Source organism: Electrona antarctica (assembly GCF_951216825.1).
Source record: "Electrona antarctica genome assembly, chromosome: 3".
Lineage (NCBI taxonomy): Eukaryota > Metazoa > Chordata > Actinopteri > Myctophiformes > Myctophidae > Electrona > Electrona antarctica.
In genome coordinates this window covers 60,479,381-60,489,510 of record NC_136808.1, presented here as the reverse complement: position 1 = coordinate 60,489,510, position 10,130 = coordinate 60,479,381, and the positions used below count along the sequence as shown (strand labels likewise).

The following is a 10,130-nucleotide window of genomic DNA, read 5'->3' as shown; positions in this document are numbered from 1 at the left end:
GGCACATCGAGTGGCAAATCGAGTGGCAAAGCAACAGGCAAAGTGAGTTTAACATCGTTTAATGTTGTTTAATGCAATCAGATATGACTTTTCTATGTGGATGTATGGGCTGTCAATGCCAGAAAGTAGTTTTTTGCCACTCAGTAGGCATTCCTGCATAACTTCCTGGTTTGATGATGATGTCACGCGCATACCCTCTATTGGTTCTTTTACTTTTGAGTACTTGAGTACAGTAAGTACATGTACAGTAACACACTATGTCTTCTATCTGTAGGCCTTCTTCGTAGGAGCAGGGAACCGGCTGGGAGAGCCCATCCCCATAGAGAGAGCTGCTGTAATTAACTATGTCTTCTATCTGTAGGCCTTCTTCGTAGGAGCAGGGAACCGGCTGGGAGAGCCCATCCCCATAGAGAGAGCTGCTGTAATTCACTATGTCTTCTATCTGTAGGCCTTCTTCGTAGGAGCAGGGAACCGGCTGGGAGAGCCCATCCCCATAGAGAGAGCTGCTGTAATTAACTATGTCTTCTATCTGTAGGCCTTCTTCGTAGGAGCAGGGAACCGGCTGGGAGAGCCCATCCCCATAGAGAGAGCTCATGAACACATCTTTGGCATGGTCCTGATGAACGACTGGAGTGGTAAGGATTACTGCACATGGTCCTGATGAACGACTGGAGTGGTAAGGATTACTGCACATGGTCCTGATGAACGACTGGAGTGGTAAGGATTACTGCACATGGTCCTGATGAACGACTGGAGTGGTAAGGATTACTGCACATGGTCCTGATGAACGACTGGAGTGGTAAGGATTACTGCACATGGTCCTGATGAACGACTGGAGTGGTAAGGATTACTGCACATGGTCCTGATGAACGACTGGAGTGGTAAGGATTACTGCACATGGTCCTGATGAACGACTGGAGTGGTAAGGATTACTGCACATGGTCCTGATGAACGACTGGAGTGGTAAGGATTACTGCACATGGTCCTGATGAACGACTGGAGTGGTAAGGATTACTGCACATGGTCCTGATGAACGACTGGAGTGGTAAGGATTACTGCACATGGTCCTGATGAACGACTGGAGTGGTAAGGATTACTGCACTGGTCTTTAGTAGTTTATTCGGACGGGAAAATGAATGCATATTAATGGACCTTACTGCAACATACATACAGCGGATATAGCAAAGATGCTAGTTTACATCCGCAGTCCCCTTACGCAAAACATAAAAAACAGGTAGACAGCGAAGCACATCACACTATATAGGGAACAACTTGGCGCGACTTGTAGCGCTGCGTTTGTCTGCTCGTGCCCCAAGCAGCTCGATAGTAGACTGGATCCAGCCCAAAGACCCTGCCCACTCTCTGAGTGGACTCCGTCTCTTGGTCTGGTGTTGCACTGTGAACCTATAATTTCTTCGGTACAAAAATGTATTATCCAATGAGAATCGGTGGTGGGGGTGGGTCTAATGAACAACCAATCAGCGCCGAGTCCCGTTTTCACGCAGCGCAACACACAGAGGAAGGAGGGAAAAACAACACCAATGGCTACTGGTTGAGGGAAATTATAATCCCCTCCCCCTTGAAATCGCTCAGACAGGAGACAATGTCAGACTGAAGCTTCAAGAAAACTGTCTGATAATCAGGCTAGCTCGATAGTGTTTGGCCCTTCGATCTCCTCACTGCCTCTCCTCTTCCTCCTCGCAGCGTAGTTATTGAAGGAATGTCTAATGTGTCAACTACCTCTTATGGCATGGCAGCTCCTTGCTAGGCTTATTGAACATTTCTAGGGCGCTATACAACTATCTTCTATTTGTTTTTAAATATATGTTTTATTCCATTGGCAGGAACCACGGTATTCTGTAGAGCGTGGCAATGGGCTATTACATTTTCTATGGCGCTTGGCAAGCAGAGGTGTGAAGAGAAGATAGACACGCTGTCCCTCTCTCTCTCTGTCCCTCTCTCTGTGTCTCTCTCTCTCTCTCTCTCTCTCTCTGTCTCTCTCTCTCTCTCTCTCTCTCTCTCTCTCTCTATCTCTCTCCCTCTCTCTCTCTCTCGCTCTGTCTCTCTCTCTCTCACACAGAGCCCTGGGCACGATTATTTATATATATAACGTGTCCATTGAGTTTAACAAATTCTCTGCAGCTACCGTCCTATACTTTAGAATACATCTATCTAACTATAAATGCACCAAGTCTCTTCCATGTAACTCGAGAGGAGAGGAGAGGAGAGGAGAGGAGAGATATGAAGTGAGCTGTTGCCAGTGACAGGTGTTGTAGTGACAGGTGTTGCCAGTGGCAGGTGTTGCCAGTGGCAGGTGTTGCAGTGACAGGTGTTGCCAGTGACAGGTGTTGCCAGTGGCAGGTGTTGCCAGTGGCAGGTGTTGCAGTGACAGGTGTTGCCAGTGGCAACTGCAACACCTGTCACTGGCAACACCTGTCACTGGCAACAGCTCACTTCATATCTCTCCTCTCCTCTCCTCTCCTCTCCTCTCCTCTCCTCTCCTCTCCTCTCCTCTTAAAGTAACTCCTGCGAAATGCTGAGGTTTATTGAGCAGAATAGAGTTCCAGAGGATGATATTACTGTTAAGGCTCATTCATAGTCTGGATTTTCGGTGGTGGAGGTGACCACATTATAATGTTGAGCGGTGGTGAGTAAAAACAGAGAGAAGGGCTGGGGTGGTGGCGGTGGTTTGCTCTTCACCGCGGCTCGTGACGTCATGTTATAGTTCGGTGGTCACCTCACCACCGAAAATCCAGACTATGAATGAGCCTTTAGAATGTACTCATATTGCTGCCCTGAACTGGTGGTGGAACCTCCAGAACAATAGATTTGTCCCACTCATGTCAACAATGAATGTTGCTCCAGACAGTCTCTTGAAGGTCATTCATTGTAACTTGTAACTGTTCCACAGCCATGCAAGACATTCTGTTGCTCATGCAGAATATATATATATATATATATATGGACTACCTTGTACTACTGTCTGTCTGTGGACCATGTCAACTTCAGGAATGTGACAATCCACATAACACATTTCTTGCAGAAGAGCTTGAGAATTATTATGAATAAAGACCAACACCAAACCCACCTTTCTTGGTTGAATAGTAACCAATTTTAAGGTATAACCAATTTAAGCTCCAGGCAGCCATTTTGAAAATGACGCCTTTCCAGCAGTTTTATTTACCTAGATGTTTTGTATGATCATAAGCATGTCTAGAGGTACCAGAAGCATTGTATGATCATAAGCATGTCTAGAGGTACCAGAAGCATTGTATGATCATAAGCATGTCTAGAGGTACCAGAAGCATTGTATGATCATAAGCATGTCTAGAGGTACCAGAAGCATTGTATGATCATAAGCATGTCTAGAGGTACCAGAAGCATTGTATGATCATAAGCATGTCTAGAGGTACCAGAAGCATTGTATGATCATAAGCATGTCTAGAGGTACCAGAAGCATTGTATGATCATAAGCATGTCTAGAGGTACCAGAAGCATTGTATGATCATAAGCATGTCTAGAGGTACCAGAAGCATTGTATGATCATAAGCATGTCTAGAGGTACCAGAAGCATTGAAGCAAGTGAAAAATCATTTGTATATATCCTTTTCTATTGAGATATATATATATATATATATACTGTAGCCATTTTAAGCTTGTGTGCGTGCACGCGTGTGTTGTTCCAGCGCGGGACATCCAGGCGTGGGAGTACGTTCCACTGGGTCCGTTCCTGGGGAAGAACTTTGGGACCACCATCTCCCCCTGGGTGGTCCCCATGGAGGCCCTGATGCCCTTCGCTGAGCCCAACGCTATCCAGGTGAGACCCTGACCCTGGGTGGTCCCTAACCTAACCCTGGGTGGTCCCTAACCTAACCCTGGGTGGTCCCTAACCTAACCCTGGGTGGTCCCTAACCTAACCCTGGGTGGTCCCTAACCTAACCCTGGGTGGTCCCTAACCTAACCCTGGCTGGTCCCTAACCTAACCCTGGGTGGTCCCTAACCTAACCCTGGGTGGTCCCTAACCTAACCCTGGGTGGTCCCTAACCTAACCCTGGGTGGTCCCTAACCTAACCCTGGGTGGTCCCTAACCTAATCCTGGGTGGTCCCTAACCTAACCCTGGGTGGTCCCTAACCTAACCCTGGGTGGTCCCTAACCTAATCCTGGGTGGTCCCTAACCTAACCCTGGGTGGTCCCTAACCTAACCCTGGGTGGTCCCCATGGAGGCCCTGATGCCCTTCACTGAGCCCAACGCTATCCAGGTCATTATTATATTACAATGATATAATATATTATATATATAATAATAATATATTCTATACATTGTTATACAGGAATCTGCACGTGTTTGGTTTTCAAAGGGAAAAAAATCAGACCCGTCTGAAGTGAGTGGTGCTGTACTGTATAAATGTACTTCCTGTTTGACCACCAACTGTTGGTGGTCAAACAGGAAGTAGAGCGTTAAAAACGCCACTGAGCAACTTCCATTGAAATTAATAGCAGGGGGCGGGGCTGTCCGCTCTCTAGTTTATGGTAAATGAACAGCAGGGGGCGGTGCTGTCCGCACTCTATCCTTTTATAACTCTATGGCTTCCTGTTTGTCCTCTTCCTGTCCAGGACCCTAAGCCCCTCCCCTACCTGTGTCATGACGACCCGTTCACCTTCAACGTCAAACTGTTTGTGGCACTGAAAGGTACACACACACACACACACACACACACACACACACACACACACACACACACACACACGCACACTCTGTTTCTGTCTGGACGTGTCTGTAAACGACGATACATATCATATTATGTGTGTTTCTAGGGGAAGACATGACAGAGGCGTCGACCATATGCAAGTCTAACTTCAAGGTAAGAATGTGATACTTGATCAACACAAGATGTGTGGAATGGAATGGAGGTCTGCTCTGTGTCCTAAACCTATAGCTGTGTTCAACCTCTGTGTCTGAACCCATTTAGGCCTGACGTCGACATTAAAAAAATCTTCTAAATCCTGACAGTTTTCTGAAATACCTCATGTTGTCAGTGGTTGTCAGTGGTGCTCAATATTTCATGTCAAGGACCCCAAAAATCATATGTAATTGGCCACCGACCACCATCTGAAAATATGTTATTGCAGGAACCCCTCAGAAGCAAAGATTTGAGTTAAAAACATTCGCTCTGAAAGAATATATATTCAAAGATTTGTGCCGCATTTTCACGATTTTTCAAAAATCTATGAGCTTGTAGATCTGCTATTTTTCAATAGCTATTTTCAATAGCTAAAGTATAACATAATGCTTAAAACACCAAAAGGGGTTTCCGTCCAGAATGGGTTCTGTGTTAAACCTCTGTGTTAAACAGAGGTCTATAGGGTTAGGGTTAGTCTGCTCTGTGTCTTAAACCTCTGGCCAACTCACTCACTGACACATTTATTTCTGCCCCTGTTCTCCCCTTGCCAGGCTTTTATTTTTTACTTTATCTGACCTTTTCAGCGTTTTTGTTTTGGACACAGTGTTTCTGAGTTAGAGGCGTTTGAAAACAGCTTGGCTTACTGAAAAACACAGTGGAAATAAAAAACACCATTCTCTCTCTCTCACTCTCTCTCTCTCTCTCTCTCTCTCTCTCTCTCTCTCTCTCTCTCTCTCTCTCTGTGTGTGTCTCTCTATGTGTATGTTAATATCTCTCTCTCTCTCTCTCTCTCTATCTCTCTCTGTGTCTCTCTATGTGTATGTTAATATCTCTCTCTCTCTCTCTCTCTCTCTCTCTCTCTCTCTCTCTCTCTCTCTCTCTCTCTCTCTCTCTTTGTGTCTCTCGGTGTCTCTCTATGTGTATGTTAATCTCTCTCTCTCTCACTCTCTCTCTCTCTCTCTCTCTCTCTCTCTCTCTCTCTCTTTGTGTCTCTCGGTGTCTCTCTATGTGTATGTTAATCTCTCTCTCTCTCTCTCTCACTCTCTCTCTCTCTCTCTCTCTCTCTCTCTCTCTCTCTCTCTCTCTCTCTCTCTCTCTCTAGTACATGTACTGGACTATGAAGCAGCAGCTCGCCCATCACACGGTCAACGGTTGCAACGCCAGGCCTGGAGACCTGTTGGCCTCCGGCACCATCAGTGGACCTGTGAGTTTGTGTGTGTGTGCATGTATATATGGTAATTTATAGATAGCGTGTTATGTAGACAGGTTCATAGTTTCAACGTGTATATTACTTACATATTTCTTTGGATATTTTACTGTTAGAATGATGATTGGTTCTTGGTTTACTGATGATTCATGATGACTATTTTTATATATTTGATGTATTACCATGTGTTGTTCTTGCTTATTGTAAATCGCTCTGGATTAAGAGCGTCTGATAAATGACTACCTTGTAAGTTGTTGTCCGTCCGTCTGCCAAATGTTAAGCTTTGCTTTTCTGTGCTGTGCTGTGCTGTGCGTGCGTGTGTGTGTGTGTGTGTGTGTGTGTAGGATCCAGACAGCTTCGGCTCCATGCTGGAGCTGTCATGGAGAGGTTCAAAGGTCGTCGAACTCGGTGAAGGTCACACCAGAACCTTCCTGAAGGATGGAGATGAAGTCACGCTCACAGGTAGTACCACACCTCTTAATTTAACTGTACAAATGGAACCAAATGGACCCTAATGGGTCCATTTGGTACACTCTTTGTACACTCAGAGTTACAGTCCCATTGGTCCATTTGGTTACAAACTATAATTTAGCTGGGGACCCCCTGGGACTCCCTCAGGGACCCCTGGGGGTCCCCGGACCCCACTTTGGGAACCACTGGTTCACACCTCCTTACAGGCCTCCTCCTGTCTGCGTACGATCTAGCGTTAATAATTCATTCTTTTATGCTTCTCCCTCTCGCAGTCGTCTGTCTTTCTTTCTTTCTGCTTGGCTGTCGTCCATGTATGCTCGATGTGCTTCCATTTACTTTCTGTATCTGTCATCTCATTTTAGCACAAAAGAAATGTAAATCTCACAGACAAAAGGAGGACAAATAAGCAGTAGATAAACGGCTTTCTGTCGGAGTGAGAAACCATGGCTGACGTAATCTTAAAGGATGTTTCACCCAGAGGGAACATCGATCATTGTGAACAGAGAACATCGAGTCCAGGCAGTATGATGTACGCCAGTGGTTCCCCTAAGACCCCCTGTACGGTTCAATGAGGAATACATAATATAACAAGGAAACCAGACCACACGTAATGTTCTTAATCTGCACCAAGACTTCACCACTGAAGCCCAATATTTGCTATATTTAGGGCCCTATGTTCACTCTTCACTCTATTAGTATATTTAGGGCCCTATGTTCACTCTACTCTTTCTATTAGTATATTTAGGGCCCTATGTTCACTCTTCACTCTATTAGTATATTTAGGGCCCTATGTTCACTCTACACTTTCTATTAGTATATTTAGGGCCCTATGTTCACTCTACACTTTCTATTAGTATATTTAGGGCCCTATGTTCACTCTACTCTTTCTATTAGTATATTTAGGGCCCTATTTCACTCTACTCTTTCTATTAGTATATTTAGGGCCCTATGTCCACTCTACTCTTTCTATTAGTATATTTAGGGCCCTATTTTCACTCTACTCTTTCTATTAGTATATTTAGGGCCCTATTTTCACTCTAATCTTTCTATTAGTATATTTAGGGCCCTATTTTCACTCTACTCTTTCTATTAGTATATTTAGGGCCCTATTTTCACTCTACTCTTTCTATTAGTATATTTAGGGCCCTATTTTCACTCTAATCTTTCTATTAGTATATTTAGGGCCCTATTTTCACTCTACTCTTTCTATTAGTATATTTAGGGCCCTATTTTCACTCTACTATTTCTATTAGTATATTTAGGGCCCTATTTTCACTCTAATCTTTCTATTAGTATATTTAGGGCCCTATTTTCACTCTACTCTTTCTATTAGTATATTTAGGGCCCTATTTTCACTCTACACTTTCTATTAGTATATTTAGGGCCCTATTTTCACTCTACTCTTTCTATTAGTATATTTAGGGCCCTATTTTCACTCTACTCTTTCTATTAGTATATTTAGGGCCCTATTTTCACTCTAATCTTTCTATTAGTATATTTAGGGCCCTATTTTCACTCTACTCTTTCTATTAGTATATTTAGGGCCCTATTTTCACTCTAATCTTTCTATTAGTATATTTAGGGCCCTATTTTCACTCTACTCTTTCTATTAGTATATTTAGGGCCCTATTTTCACTCTACACTTTCTATTAGTATATTTAGGGCCCTATTTTCACTCTACTCTTTCTATTAGTATATTTAGGGCCCTATTTTCACTCTACTCTTTCTATTAGTATATTTAGGGCCCTATTTTCACTCTAATCTTTCTATTAGTATATTTAGGGCCCTATTTTCACTCTACTCTTTCTATTAGTATATTTAGGGCACTATTTTCACTCTACTCTTTCTATTAGTATATTTAGGGCCCTATGTTCACTCTACTCTTTCTATTAGTATATTTAGGGCCCTATTTTCACTCTACTCTTTCTATTAGTATATTTAGGGCCCTATTTTCACTCTACACTTTCTATTAGTATATTTAGGGCCCTATTTTCACTCTACACTTTCTATTAGTATATTTAGGGCCCTATTTTCACTCTTCACTTTCTATTAGTATATTTAGGGCCCTATTTTCACTCTACACTTTCTATTAGTATATTTAGGGCCCTATTTTCACTCTACTCTTTCTATTAGTATATTTAGGGCACTATTTTCACTCTACTCTTTCTATTAGTATATTTAGGGCCCTATGTTCACTCTACTCTTTCTATTAGTATATTTAGGGCCCTATTTTCACTCTACTCTTTCTATTAGTATATTTAGGGCACTATTTCACTATTATCCCTAAACTTCTTTGCCCTTCTTTGTTTTTGTTTTTTGAGTGTTTCTTTTGAGAAACATTTTTGACTAGCTGATCTACAAGTCCATGTAGATCGGCTAGTTGAGGCATTTTAAAATGTTTTTCAACATTGCGTGCGTGTGCGTGCGTGCGTGCGTGCGTGCGTGCGTGCGTGCGTGTGTGCGTGCGTGTGTGTGTGTGTGTGTGTGTGTGTGTGTGTGTGTGTGTGTGTGTGTGTCTGTGTCTACAGGATACTGTCAAGGCGATGGCTACAGAGTGGGTTTTGGACCGTGCACAGGAACCATTCTCCCTGCCCTGTAACAGTGACATCACCATGACATCACAATGACATCACCACCCATCCATTCTCCCTGCCCTGTAACAGTGACAGAGCAACCACCACCAAAGCTTCGCACGCACGCACACACGCACGAGTGCACAAACGTGGTCTGTTGTGTATAATTCATGAGCTTTTTATCATCTCAGAGAGTTTCATAGACCATTTGTATGGTATCTTTGTGAAGTGACCTTTTGTCGAGACGCTGTTACTGAAATCCTCCTTGAATATTGTAGTAAACTTCTGTTATCATTTATAATAAGAATATTACAGTAATATTCTGTTATCAGGTCAGAGTATTGTTGCCAATTAATGTGCATTGAAATGGAATCATTTTGGTTTTGACTGTTTGATAAAGACGTAATATCCATTTTTAATCTATTTTGTGTGTCTCTTTTCTTGTCCTGTATTGACTGTCCCAGACAGTTCACTTCCTGTCCCAGACAGTACACTTCCTGTCCCAGAAAGTTAACTTCCTGTCCCAGACAGTTCACTTCCTGTCCCAGACAGTACACTTCCTGTCCCAGACAGTTATCTTCCTGTCCCAGACAGTTCACTTCCTGTCCCAGACAGTACACTTCCTGTCCCAGACAGTTATCTTCCTGTCCCAGACAGTTCACTTCCTGTCCCAGACAGTACACTTCCTGTCCCAGACAGTTATCTTCCTGTCCCAGACAGTTATCTTCCTGTCCCAGACAGTACACTTCCTGTCCCAGACAGTTATCTTCCTGTCCCAGACAGTTCACTTCCTGTCCCAGACAGTACACTTCCTGTCCCAGACAGTTATCTTCCTGTCCCAGACAGTTATCTTCCTGTCCCAGACAGTACACTTCCTGTCCCAGACAGTTATCTTCCTGTCCCAGACAGTTCACTTCCTTGATCACAGCGTTCTTCACATAGACATATAAAGGTAGACGCTTCATCCAGCTCTAGGA

General features: G+C 43.5%; 1 protein-coding gene across 4 annotated transcripts in view; it reads left to right on the top strand.

Annotated features, from left to right (window-relative positions):
- The window catches only part of fah (fumarylacetoacetate hydrolase (fumarylacetoacetase)), a 19,251-nt gene extending 9,693 nt beyond the window's left edge, over nt 1-9,558 (top strand). For 2 of the 4 annotated variants that reach the window (XM_079496781.1, XM_079496782.1), the window contains 7 exons: nt 536-635; nt 3,687-3,817; nt 4,616-4,691; nt 4,817-4,863; nt 6,005-6,106; nt 6,454-6,571; nt 9,109-9,557. In XM_079496781.1, coding sequence (XP_079352907.1) covers nt 536-635; nt 3,687-3,817; nt 4,616-4,691; nt 4,817-4,863; nt 6,005-6,106; nt 6,454-6,571; nt 9,109-9,179 — 645 coding nt within the window. In that variant the 3' untranslated portion in view covers nt 9,180-9,557. Of the gene's footprint in view, nt 1-535; nt 636-3,686; nt 3,818-4,615; nt 4,692-4,816; nt 4,864-6,004; nt 6,107-6,453; nt 6,572-9,108 lie in introns of all 4 variants that reach the window. The other 2 variants (XM_079496780.1, XM_079496779.1) reach the window with 2 other exon arrangements.
- The last annotated feature ends 572 nt before the right edge of the window (nt 9,559-10,130 follow it).